Genomic DNA, 13,858 nt, shown 5'->3' with positions numbered 1-13,858 from the left:
GAATAATTAGCATCGAAACCTACATACAATTATTTATCGATTAATATTTCTCAATACCTTCCATAACGAATAGATTGGATGAAAAAAGGTCATCAGCATTTCCAGATGCAAAATTACGATGATCATGAAAAGTATCAAACTCTTTGATGCCCACTTGTTTCAGTAGTTCCAAGTCCCTTATCATAACGAAAGGTCTCCAACTATCGAAAAGTCCTATATATCTAAAACACAATATATTATACGGCACGGCATAAACAAATTTCGAAATTATGTATGCAAATATGTACATATATACGTATACCGTCGAATGCTTAGATTTAAATTACCTTTCATCCGGATATTCTTCGTAAGTTCTTTTGAAAAATGAATACATGTCTTCTTTTCTTAAAATAAGTTTCCACATGGATCCAATAAAAGGTATCGGCGGTTTAGTATACTTGACATCTGTATTTTTAAAGTGGTCATAGAATTTTACGCCGTAATAGTATAAGGCTAATAAAAAAGCTGCGGCGAATATGCCGACGTCTATAAATGTTATTGCCATTATTTTGCACTTGAGATTTCTTACTAATCACAATTGACAATTGCATACAAGTAGTTCACAATAATTTATATACGAGAAAATATGTTATCCGTCCGTTGCCTATACAAGCTAGCGTTACACTGACTTATCTAAACATCGAATTAGTAAACTGCGTGTGTATATTTTATGTACATAGTTGTGGGCGTTTTTCATTTTTATTTTTAGCAGACTTATCCATGAACGTTTATCCCATATGTACATATATACGTAATATGTGTCCTGATTTTTTTTTTATTAATTTATAAAATTCATGCAATATTAGTGCAAGAAATGTTGGCTACTGCGGGCGACAGGCTTGATGACTTTTGACATTTTCCAATTGATTTCAATTGGTTTTTCAAATGGATATGATCAAGCTCACCATAATAGATTCGCCCAAGGTCGAACCAAATTACATACATACCTAGTGCATTGTGTTTATTTGGAGTCCACTGTATCATCAGAAATGGACCATACAATGCTTCTAGCGATGACGATGACCATTGTTCAACTTAATTATGATGAGGTGTATGTACACTGTACATATATAAATACGTACATTGTACATACATACATTAATTGACCCTCGTGTATATTCATGCAAATATATTTCCGCAAATATACATATATACACTAAAAAATGATATTATTCGCGAGCAACCGTGTCCATATGAGGCAACAGAACATTCAAAGAGTGTCAGAAATCAACTTTTGGGGAGTCACAGAATATTATAAAGGCGAAAACACGCTGAGAGGCACGCGGCACGTGTATTTTTTTATATACTTTTGAACATACTAAAAAAACACAAGCACACCTAGCAATATCCGACACACGCAGTCCCAAAAATCACCCCCTGGAGTGTTTTCGGTGATTTTTATCCTTGTATTAACATAGGCTTGATAATGATCGATAACGATGAATTCCATATTTGAATAAATGTAGGAGAAACTTGTCGAAATAATAAGATCGTACGAATTAACAACGTACTGGGAGCGCCCTTCCTTGAATGGAATCCACGAAGACGTGTTGTGCCGTTCCTTTCAGAAGACGTATGTTTTCGAATTGAGGTGACCATAATTAGAATAAAATATATTTTGCGAGCCACAAAAATGCTGGGATTCTTACTACGAGTTAGTAAACCTTTCCAGAGTGCGTTGGTGCTTAAAATTCTTTATGAATCTTTAGTACGTAGCATTCTAGAATTTTCTTCCATTATATGGAATCCTACCCATATAACTCATTCATTGAAGATTGAGAGAATCCAAAAACGGTTTCTCAGATATCTTTATATGAAACGGTATGGTTATTATCCTTGGCTATATCCTAGTGCATTCCTATTAGGGGCATTAGGTTTAAACTCATCGGAGTCTCGTCGGAATATGTTACTGGGAAGACACTTTTTTAACCTGTTGAATGGGATAATACACAATCCTCAGGTTCTTAATGAATTTAAGTTTTATGCACCTAGTAAATTCAGGGACTTGAGGAATCGTGATTTGTTTGTTCCTACTATGGCTCGCACAAATATGTTGGCAACGGCTCCTATATCTAAGGCGATATAAATATCTGCTCAACCGGATTGCTGGTAAAATTGACCTCTTCAATATAAAATATGCTAATCTGGTTGAGTGGTTGTTGAGGAATGTCAGTGGTTGATTTTGCCAATTATAAATGTGAATGAGTGTTATTTTTTATGAATTTATGATTTTAATGATGTTGTGTTAATATTGTTATTATTATTTTTTTATTTTATTTTATTTTATTTTATTAATTGAAAAATCAACAGACAAGATGTACATAGATATGTATAATAAAACAAATAGTAAATAAATAATATATGTAACATCCGAGTCCAATAACAGATTTTTACAAAAATGAAAACGATAAATATAAGGAAAACAAATTAAAAAGTAAAGAATAAAGGCATGACAAAATATGTAGAACATTGCATAATTAAACTATACTATTAAAATATTGGGAAAAGGTTATAAAATAGAATATAAGAAGAAATTGAAATTTACAAATATAAAACAAATGAAAAAGGTAAATACAAAATAAACAAATGAAAAGGAAAATAATGAAAGCTATTTAATCATATTATTATAATATGATTAAATAGCTCATTACATAACTAAACTAAAGTATAAAAATATTGGAAAAATAGAATAGGAGAAGAAATGAATCAATCGGTCAAGATTCTCTTGATGTTAGACCTGAATTGATGCAGGGAAATACCAAATAGATCAACCTCATTCAGCTTTTCGTTAAACATACGATAAACGCGCTGCAGATAAGAATATTTTTGGGAATTAGAATTGAAAGGATCAAGTGAAAAGAGTGCAACGCGTCTAGAGTACCGAACTGGGATTCTGAAATTAACCTTATTCAGTAAATCAGAACAATCAAGGAAACCATTTATGAGCTTAAAGAAGAATATAGCATCAGTATGTCGTCGCCTGACAGAAAGATTGTTAAAAGAAAGGATTTTTAAAATGTCAGAAACAGTAGAATGGGTATAGGTAGGAAAAAGGTAGCGTAAGGATTTAATAAATTTAAGTTGAACTTTCTCAATACAATTAATATGGGATAAATAAAAAGGTGACCAGATAATTGAGGCAAATTCAAGGTGAGACCTTACAAAGGAAAAATAAATTAATTTAAGTACATAAGGATCATTAAAGGGTTTTGTTGAGTTTTTGTTTTGTTTTTTTTACAAATATGTATTATATACATAATGTAAAACTTTACTTAAAAATTTCTAAGCTTCAATCCGACATACATGCCTCTTTCAGTCTTGAGGTTTAATGATTTCATACTGAGTTTTACAGGTATTTGAGTATTTTTAGTTACAACAATATCAAATTTTGCTAGTGTATGGAAAGCAATCAACTTCGCTACTAACAGAGCAAAACGAGAACCTAAAAGAATTATTAAATTACATAAATAATAAATAATTAATGTAATAAAAATAATGTAAATATAAGGGTCTTATACCGATGCAATTTCTAGGTCCAATACCAAATGGCAAATACGACATTGGATTAATAGATGATTTATTATCATCAGAAAATCTTTCTGGATCAAAGCGATTTGGATCTGGAAAGTATTTTGGATCATGATGTAAACCGTAAATGGGAATCCATACAGCTTCTCCTTTTTTAATCTATTATTTAAAAATATAAATCAATTTAAACTTAATTTTGACGTTTTAAATAATATTCACAAAGAATGTATGTACTTGGTAACTTTGACCGCCATTCTCATTAGCAGGTGGTAATGTGTAATCTTTGGAACACACTCTATCAGTCATTAATCCTGGAGGCCACATTCTACGTGTTTCTATAAAAGAGAAATTAAATAACAATTAGCAAAACCATTTCCCCAAAAAATATGTTATTGATTTTTTGATAAAAAGTTACCCGAAATTGCCATGTCCAAGTATTTTAATTTTTTTAAATCAGTGTAAACCACACATTCACCACATTGCTTGATGAAACTATCAATTTCTTCTTGAACCTTTTTCTGTATATCTGGGTTACGTGCCATTTCATAGAAGAAAAATAGGATTAGTGTTGAAGTTGTTTCAAATCCACCAAGGAAAAATATCATAGCTTGTGCTGTCAGTTCATCATCAGTCCATTCTATAAAATCAATCGATCTTTTAAAATATATTTCTGAATTATACTTAAAAATTTAAAAAAAAATGAGATTTTTATCATGCTTACTTTTTGTAACAATCTTTTTACCAATACTTGATTCCTCTACTGTTGCAAATCCAGCATCGGTTTCATCATTCTCTTCATGTTTTAGGGATCCTTTTTTTGCTTCCATTAATATATTTATCATGTCATGACGAACAATTTTATTTTTTTCTCGACTTTCCATTGTACATTGGACAATGTTTCTAAAAAAGGATACTACTCTTGGTGGGAAAAACGTAAAGTTGAAAAGCTATAAACATTTTAATTCATGTACAGTTAATACATGTGCATATGTACATACATATATATATATATATATGTACAAAACATAAACAAAGTCTTTGGTCTTTATGACCAAAGAGTCATTTTTATATTTAAATTCAAGTAAACACAATAAAATGTACGTGTATACCTTTGTTAATCTCGGAAAGAATGCCAGAAGTGCAAATTTAATCATCAACCATCCGCTGAAATCACTTGCAACTTTTCCTAATTTGTAAAATTCGTGATCTTCATTTCTTAAAGAATTAATTTTTATGCCAAATGCAGAAGTCGCGATAACATCATTAGTATATCTTGTTAAAGATTCCTTAGCTTCAATTTCTACAGTCTTATCAACTACGTGAAGTATTGAAAATTATAAAAAAGGTATATTATGTATTATACACAATAAAAAATGTCACATATAATAAGTCTTTTTGAGAATTTTACCTTCGTTGTTTGCCTTTTCTACATAAAAATTGGCAAATTCTTTGGCGATTTCTTCTACTAATGTAATCATAGTTTTCATTTTCGAACTCGTAAAAGCTGGGCTTAAAGTGGCACGCATGTCTCGCCATTTTTCATCTACCAAATAATATTATGTTCCTAATTACTAACATGTTAAATACATAATTGATGATTTTAAATTCATTGATTTTATTAACCTTTTAGAGATACCAATGCGTTTCCAAATAATGGATCAATCTCTTCAGTTACAATCACACGATGATTATGAAATGAATCAAAATCCTTAATTCCCACACTCTTCAAAATTTCAATATCTTTTACTATAATTAAGGGGCGTTGTACTTCAAAAAGTCCTATATATCTATATAAAAATAAACAAATACAAACTGAAATATATTCCTAGAGCCTACATACATATACATATATGTACATTAATAATAAGCAAAATATTAACTTACCCTAGAGTATACATAATTGAACTAAAAGTATATACATATGTAATTAAGCTAGAGTATATAATTCTATAACATATATTTACTTGTCATCTTTACACATGTTGTAACATCTTAATGTAAAATCTTTGAAATGTTCCTGACGGAAAAATATACCAATGGTACTTCCAAAAAATGGCAAAGGTGGTTTGATATATTTAATACCCTTGTTTCGGAAATGATTGTAAGTTCTGGTACCATAGAAATATAAAGCTATCAAAAATCCGCCGCAGAAAATCAATAAATCTCTTAGTGTAAGGTCCATTCTCTAAAAATAGATGAGAAATTATTTCAAATACATATGTGTTATAAAAATAAAATGTATAAATTGTGAAAATAGTCTATAAGAAATCTGTTCAATTGAATTATTCTATGAAAGCTTTAATATTTTAATATAAAAGGCTATTGTACATATGTATATTTTACAGTCGAAGTGTATTTTCAGTTGTAATATACATATTCCAACTGGTGTTTTAGGTCATTCATATTTGAATACAATTCAACTAGTAAAATAAATCTCTACAAGCGCAAATACACTTTTAACTATGTGCGCCCAGAGACATGTAATCTGTATGCGCCAGTTGTAATATAACAGTTGAGTTTTGACAGCTCTGATATTTTTTCGAATGCTTTAGAATTCAATAATCCGTTAATACTTGCTAGATATTACGAATAAAGGTAATGAGTACTGTATTATGATAACTCTAAGAATGTGTTCAAAATAAAAATGTGACTTTCCAAATCAATTTACTAAACACTCCATCTTACATTAGTAGTACCAACTTATAGTTGAACTGTATTTTCAGTTATAATATATTTTGACCATTTGGAATGTAATTCGCCACATGAATCAACTTACGTGGGTTAGACGGAATATATTCCAACTAGTCAATATATATTACAACTGAAAATACACTTCAACCATAACTTTGGTCGGTACCAGGTTACATAAAATATATATCCTAACTAGTCAAAATAGATTACATACATATGTAAATGAATAAAAAATAAGTAAAACATCATTTTTAGTTTAAATTTGTATGAGTATTTTATTCGCAAATCGCATTCAAAAGCTAACTTGTATTTTGAATTAAATATTGATATGTTTTGAACAGCCGAATCAAGACCCATGCTTCATATCATAAAATCAACATTTGCCAATGATATCTAATCAAATGGATGTGGTTTTCATTAATATTATATTTCTAGTAGCATATGAACATTTTTTAAAACTATTAAAATTTGTATGTATGTATGTATATGTATGTAATCGGGGTAATTGGATTATTCGTCACATTGCGGTGGTCTCAAGTAATATTTGGCACTCAAGTTCTTATTAGTATGATAGTTATCGTTAGTATGATGGACTTTTCGGCTGCCAGATGTTCCGTTATAGAGATTTTAGTAACTTTGTGACCAGTAATCACCGAACCGTAATCGAAAGGTCGAAAAATTGAAAATGTTCGTTTTCCATGAATACATATGAAAAGCGGGTAGTATACACATATATGTATGTATATCAGTGGCGTGCGGTAAAACTCTCTCTCCTTATTTCTCTCTCCACTTATTTTGCGCAAGCAGGATACAAGAGGAACAGACTTTTCCTCCCGTATCTACCCGCGCACATTAAGTAAGGCTGTACGACAAAAAGAGAGATAATTTCACCGCATGCCACTGATATATTATATATACATAGTACCGTTTACCATGCATACATTATTTTTGATCTTTCGACTTAAGATCTTTCGATTTTCGATCTTTGCTTTCCGATATTTGCTTTTTCGATCTTTGGACCTTTCGATGTCGTGATGTAGACCCGTACATATGTATGTATGTGTGTATGTGTGTACATAACTTACGTAGGTAGTAGTTGCTAATGTTACGAGTATGTGTTCATGTGTATTATAAAATGTATTAACACAAAGAGTCACAAAATACGTCCAGTGTGCGCTATATTTATCGGTGAACTGATAATTTTTAGTCAACTGGATCTGAATACCAAACGATAACATGTATTTTATGCTTTATAATGACACTCAATGTATGCAGGATGTATAATATATTTGTTAAGTGTATTTCTTCGTTAGATATTAATTAATTTAAAATCATTTAGCAACTTTTAGAAATATCGAAAAAATGTGGTGTTTATAAAATCGATTTTAAAATCGCAGAAAATTTTGAAACAAAAATATTTATTTTATTTGTCACTAGTTGTTTTACCCGGCTTCGCTCAGTATTTGTAATATAAACAGCTTAAACATGGTGAATCTAATAGTAAATATTCATTTGTTTTTTTACTAAATTTATTTGAATCGAAAAAAAAAATATTCAACTAATCGAACCCTCATAGAAAATGACTTGTTTTCGATTTCCAACCAACTATAGTTACAACCTTACTAAGTCTCTTTCGAAATTATATATTAAAAGATGTATTATATATAATATTATAAAAAAATCCGGCGCCCCCCGGGCCTTCGCCCCTACTTTTTACTTTAACTATGTTTTCGAAGTTCCCAACCATTATCCAACCAACAATATTTAGGTACATATAAAGTCTCTTTCAAAGTTATATATAATATTAGAAGATAAGTCTTGATATTTGTTGAATCGATAATTATAACTTTCATTCGGAATGAGTGAAAAAATTGAGCACTTTTTAAATAATTTATAATGATCATAAATAGGAATACAATTGCAAATGTGATTTGTATTTTAATAATTTTGTAAACCAGCTATGTATTTCAATATGAAATTTTTAAGTGGCTAATTTGGGCTTCAATAGATATTGGATGACATTGTTGCAGATTCAACTGAAAGAAAAACAGCTTATTTTCATGCTATTTTGGTCTTTGAATATAGTCAATCTTCATAGTGATAAGTTTGTCATATGTGCACGTACATATATGTAGTACATACATATGTATGTATATAAGTATGTACATACACACAAAGCTAGAGGAAACTTAAGTGGAATAGTTAATGAAAAGTATCATGAGCTTTTTTCAATATCTATAACTTATTTGTGCGGTATTTCAAGTAAATTTATAGCTTTGATAATAATAGCAATTAAATGATGAAATATAATTAGTTTTGAAACAATCAGAGCGAAGAGAGAATATTATTTCAAATACTATGTATATGATTCTTATATTTGAATTAAATTTCCTTGATAAATACAATTTCTAGGTTCAATTCCAAACGCAATATATTGTATGTAAATATATTTATGCATTTTATAGTTGATCTGTTTTCATTAAAAAGTTTTTAGAAGAAATATTTAAAATAAGAATGTTTTGTCAAATAAAAGGTTGTTACTTCAGTAATATTTTTATAACAGTTTGCTATTAATTTTATGATGTAAATTGGACTTAAACAAACATGTTTATTGTAATATACTTGTTACTATATATTTTTTAATACTATATTCATACGTTGTATTGCGTATGAATACTATTTTAAAGTGCTTGTACGATTTTCATTAATTGTTTGATATATCTATACATATATGTACATACAATTAGAATGTAGACAATGGTCTTTACCTTTAGAGTTTGGTTAGATTAACTTTTTGCGCATATTGTGAACAAATGTGTTTTCAAACTTGGCTTTAATTTAAATATGCAGATTTACGTAATTTTTTTAATTGACGGATTTTTTATTTTAATCTTATTTGTATTATTTGACGTGTTTTATGGAAAAAAAATAATAATAGAAACATGAAAGAATATTTTAGTTTTTAAATGAAACTGAAATTGTATTTTTTTAATTATTATATTTACAAATATCGATTTAAATATGTACATATAGTAAAATACTTTTGGCCCCATGACAAGTCTATGGCTCCTCTCCTCTTTTTGTTTAATCTAATTTTTATCATTTTTTTTTTATATCAATAGAAAATTAAATTTAATATGCTTTTCGCTTTCAAATTACAAATCGCCTCGTTATTTCTAACCCATTCTGAATAAATCGGGTTTGGTGCAAACGATCGAAAAGCGCCAGACAGATTGAACCACAGATTAACTAGATGGCTGCTTTAAACGCAATTCTCGACTTCACGAATGAAAAATTGCACATCAGATGACGAGTAACCTTTCGATGTGCACAGATGCAATTATTAAAATGGTAATTATTAAAATTGAGATGGATCTTTCTGGCGAGTTTTTAAAAATTTAATAAGGAAAAATTCGGAACTGAAGTATCAGAAGCACATAACGTATATAGGGTAGGTATGACGGGAATTCGGGTAGATTTCGCTTAGTGTAAGTGCGAGCAGTGCGCACGCATAAGGTACACGTGTCGTTAATCTGTGGTTCAGTCTGTCTGGCGTTTTTCGATCGTTTGCACCGCATCGGAATAAATCATATGGCCCTGCGTTTGTGTGTATGTAGGTAACGCTCATGTGTATGTACATAGTACATACATATTGAAACAAAATTTATATTTTGATTATTTTAAGTTTTTTTTGATAAATCTTTATAAATATGTACATAAATATAAAAGATAATGTCATCGGTACATTCATTTTTTTTCATGAGCTTATAACTTGATCGACCATTCAAATTAACCAGTCGATCGTTATCCATCAATTGGCCATCACGTACATACATAGATATGTTCATAATATAGCAAAGGTGAATTCAATGGTAGAATGTTTTCCCCGCTCTGAAAGTATTATCTAAGTGTGCCAAGTGAATCCCGTGTTACTTTTTTGAATTGAATTTTAATTTTTAATATACATATGTACTCTCATCGTTAACATTTCTATTTTCATTCATCTTCGCTCTAAAAGAAATTATCGTTTAAGAATTGTTAATTTGAACCCAATTTAAGAACTAAGAACTACATTGCATGTACATGCAATGTAGGCCGAGGAAAAGAAACTCTGGGAAACTCCATATAAATATTTTACCTATTGACCAATCCTTGAAAATTTTTCATTAAAATGATAATAAAACAGTCTATTTAAAATCGTAACAAAATTAAGTACAGAAGCTTTAATATTCAATATATGTAATTTGAATTAAAAACTTAAAACATACATACATACATGTGTACATATGTAGTTCCATTCGAATATTAATGAAAAAGCTGAATTGGGTAGTTACGATGAATGGCACCGCTACCTTATTTGTCAATCTTCATTATTGCAAGCATAAATTAATTCCTTCCAGACAATGGGCTTGACATACACGGAACTATTCGTTTATTTTATTGGAATTTTAATAGCTATATACTTATATGGCATCAAAAACTATGGTTACTTTAAAAATAAAGGAGTCAAATATATTGAGGCATATTTCCCATTTATTGGAAGTACATCAACATATATGCTGCAGGGACAGCATATCAGCGATTTCCTATTAAGCTGTTACAACAAATATCAAGACGAAAAGTGAGTATGTACATACATGTGTATATAAAATATTCGAAACTTTATATTAAATGAGTATAAGTTTGTATTTAAAACATCTTAAAATATTTTCTTATTCATTCGTTCGAATAACATACTAAAATTATGTTGGTTCGTTATTCTTATCACATTCTTGACAAATTTTTAATTATTCATTCAATTTTCCTTCGCAGATACATAGGAATGTTTTTATTTCAACGGCCTGCAATTTTTCTGAGAGATCCTGAAATTATGAAACTTGTGGGAATCAAAAATTTCGACTCCTTTGGCGATCATCCCTTTCCAATGACGGACGAAATGGATCCATTGTTTGGAAATGCTTTACTAACTTTGAAAGGTACTCTACATACCTATATTTATTCACAATAGACAATGTTATACGTATATATGTACATACATATAGAAATTTTAATTATATTCCATAGATCAAAAATGGCGTGACATGCGTTCTACTTTAAGTCCAGGCTTTTCGAAATCTAAAATGAAAGAATTGTTCATATTAATTGAAGAGACTGCAAAAGACTATTCTAGACATTTTGTAGAAAGAGCTTCAAAAATAGGTAAAACAAATGATAAAAAACTATGATAATAAAACTAACAATAATAAACAAAAGATAAAAATAAAAACATTGCAGATAAAAACATAATTGAAATTGAAACAAAAGACATGATTTCTAGATATACAAATGATATTGTAGCCTCTTCTGTCTTTGGTTTGAAGACGGATTCGTTGATTAATAAAGAAAACGAATTTTACAGACTTGGGAAATTAGCGTCAGACTTTAGTGGGCTGCGATTATTTAAATACGCAATTGCTTCGGCGTTTCCAAAATTATTTAAAGTATGATATTAACAACATTACATATTTATTATGTTTAGATGATACTCAATAAATATTGTATTAATCACATTGGTAATGATTTCAGATTTTCAATCTTACATTTTTGCCAAAAGAAGCAATATCATTTTTTAGAAATCTTGTAGAATCATCAATAAAAATTAGAGAAAAAAGTGGAATAATTCGAAACGATATGATCAAAATATTGATAGAAACTAAAAATGGGTCTCTCAAACATGACAAAAATTCAACTGACTCGTTTGAAACTGGATTTGCCACAGTACAAGAATCAGAAATTGGAAAACGAAACGTGTCAAGAAGTGAATAAGAATATTAAAATTTGTTAAATGTTACAAAACATAATTTAATATACATATAACATAACAAACAATAAAATACAACTAAATTTGATTTCGAGTATAGAATGGACTGATGATGAATTAACCGCACAAGCAATGTTGTTCTTTATTGCCGGATTTGATTCAACTTCTAATTTGATTATATATATCATATATGAATTGGCTTGCAATCCAGATATACAGAAAAAACTTCAAAATGAAATCGATGATTATATTAAAATATCAGGCGAAGATATCTCGTATGATAAATTGTCCAGTCTCAATTACTTGGATATGACAATATCGGGTAAGTCATTCTTAGAAAATAATTGATTTAGAGTCAGATTATTGATTATGTGGTTGTTTTTAATTTAGAGACGTTAAGAAAATGGCCTCCGTTTGTTGTAATCGATAGAGAATGTACGAAGAACTATTTATTACCACCACCAAATGCGACAAGCACTCAAAGTTACCAGGTAAAGTAAGATTAGATGAATTTTATAATTGTTTGTTAGATGTATGAAGATGTTAGATGTTAGATGTATGTATATATGTATATATATATATATATATATATATATATATATATATATATATATACATATATCTATATATATAAAACACTGTCAACAAAACGTACGAATATAATACGAACATAATAACAAATCAAGAAAAAACCTATATATACTGTTTGCTACCAATGTTTCCTCTAGGGCAACAAGTCTCCGAGCATTTAGCGCCACTTATTGACAAATTATTAATTTTTCTATTGGTGTTTTATATTATTTATATGTAGGAAGGTAGTTCGTTTTTACCGTTTTTTTTTTCATATTAATATTAAATTAAATATATTTAAAAAGTATTTGAAAAATATACGATCGCGTGCGGATCAAACACAGGACTGACAAATTTATTTTAATTATTCTTTAATTAATAGCTTAATATGCCATAACCCATGCGAAAATATACAAACCGGCACAACACTAGTAAAGTATACTATCATTTATTGTAGGTGAAAAAAGGAGATCCTATTTGGTTTCCCATCTATAGTGTTCATCACGATCCAAAAAACTACCCAAACCCCGAGCGATTCCAACCAGAGAGGTTTTCCGAGGAAAATAAATCTTCCATTAAGCCTGGAACGTTTATGCCGTTTGGAATCGGACCTAGAAATTGTATAGGTGGTTAAAATATAAATGATATATTTATAATTTACAATGCATATCTATTTTTTTCATAACAAAATTAAAAAATATTATTTCAGGTTCCCGTTTTGCACTTATGGTTGCAAAAGCGATAATTTTTCACTTATTGGCAAAATTCGATATAACAGTAACTAAAAATACTCGAATACCCATTAAACTCGACTGGAAAACAATTAACTTCGTACCTGATGGTGGAATGTATGTTGGATTAAAACTCAGAGATTTTTAGTTTTATACAAATAGTACATATGTACATATTTGTATAATACATTTCACTTCTACAATATTACTATCAGAATATAATATATTTATGTACATATTATATGTCCATACACATACATATGTATGTATATGCGAATAGGTATGGTAATTTTATAAAAAGTATCTTAATAGTCAAATAAAATTATTACAATGTACTTTATTTTATACTGTATTATATTATATTCGATTGATTTTGATACTCCTTTTCAATTTCACCACAAAAGTTTACTGCTTTTAATATACATATATACATATTACATTCAGACATTTTCAAATTGAATTTTTTTTTTCAAATAAAGGGAAAATAAACGGTTTAACA

At 29.1% G+C, this 13,858-nt stretch overlaps 2 protein-coding genes across 4 annotated transcripts in view; one reads left to right on the top strand and one right to left on the bottom strand.

Moving 5' to 3' along the window:
• LOC143910784 (uncharacterized) overlaps positions 1 to 7,450 on the bottom strand; it is a 10,026-nt gene extending 2,576 nt beyond the window's left edge. The window contains exons 1-13 of the mRNA XM_077429381.1: positions 7,344 to 7,450; positions 5,532 to 5,752; positions 5,191 to 5,354; positions 4,976 to 5,110; positions 4,677 to 4,882; positions 4,289 to 4,514; positions 3,983 to 4,204; positions 3,802 to 3,902; positions 3,558 to 3,726; positions 3,328 to 3,481; positions 1,347 to 1,357; positions 327 to 567; positions 58 to 221 (exon numbers count right to left, since the gene is read on the bottom strand). Of these exons, the coding sequence (XP_077285507.1) occupies positions 58 to 221; positions 327 to 567; positions 1,347 to 1,357; positions 3,328 to 3,481; positions 3,558 to 3,726; positions 3,802 to 3,902; positions 3,983 to 4,204; positions 4,289 to 4,514; positions 4,677 to 4,882; positions 4,976 to 5,110; positions 5,191 to 5,354; positions 5,532 to 5,749 (2,011 nt within the window). The 5' untranslated portion in view covers positions 5,750 to 5,752; positions 7,344 to 7,450. The remainder of the gene's footprint in view (positions 1 to 57; positions 222 to 326; positions 568 to 1,346; positions 1,358 to 3,327; positions 3,482 to 3,557; positions 3,727 to 3,801; positions 3,903 to 3,982; positions 4,205 to 4,288; positions 4,515 to 4,676; positions 4,883 to 4,975; positions 5,111 to 5,190; positions 5,355 to 5,531; positions 5,753 to 7,343) is intronic.
• Positions 1 to 13,858, top strand: part of LOC143910519 (cytochrome P450 9e2-like) — a 26,037-nt gene extending 12,179 nt beyond the window's left edge. Inside the window, exons 1-10 of one of the 3 annotated variants that reach the window (XM_077429023.1) lie at positions 10,060 to 10,118; positions 10,659 to 10,879; positions 11,071 to 11,234; positions 11,323 to 11,457; positions 11,512 to 11,738; positions 11,824 to 12,055; positions 12,159 to 12,380; positions 12,449 to 12,549; positions 13,086 to 13,254; positions 13,338 to 13,858. In XM_077429023.1, the coding sequence (XP_077285149.1) occupies positions 10,662 to 10,879; positions 11,071 to 11,234; positions 11,323 to 11,457; positions 11,512 to 11,738; positions 11,824 to 12,055; positions 12,159 to 12,380; positions 12,449 to 12,549; positions 13,086 to 13,254; positions 13,338 to 13,507 (1,638 nt within the window). In that variant the 5' untranslated portion in view covers positions 10,060 to 10,118; positions 10,659 to 10,661 and the 3' untranslated portion in view covers positions 13,508 to 13,858. Of the gene's footprint in view, positions 1 to 10,059; positions 10,119 to 10,658; positions 10,880 to 11,070; positions 11,235 to 11,322; positions 11,458 to 11,511; positions 11,739 to 11,823; positions 12,056 to 12,158; positions 12,381 to 12,448; positions 12,550 to 13,085; positions 13,255 to 13,337 lie in introns of those variants that run through there. The other 2 variants (XM_077429025.1, XM_077429024.1) reach the window with 2 other exon arrangements.

This window comes from Arctopsyche grandis, chromosome 4, assembly GCF_051622035.1.
Source record: "Arctopsyche grandis isolate Sample6627 chromosome 4, ASM5162203v2, whole genome shotgun sequence".
In the NCBI taxonomy this organism is placed as follows: domain Eukaryota; kingdom Metazoa; phylum Arthropoda; class Insecta; order Trichoptera; family Hydropsychidae; genus Arctopsyche; species Arctopsyche grandis.
This window is presented reverse-complemented; position numbering and strand designations above follow the sequence as displayed.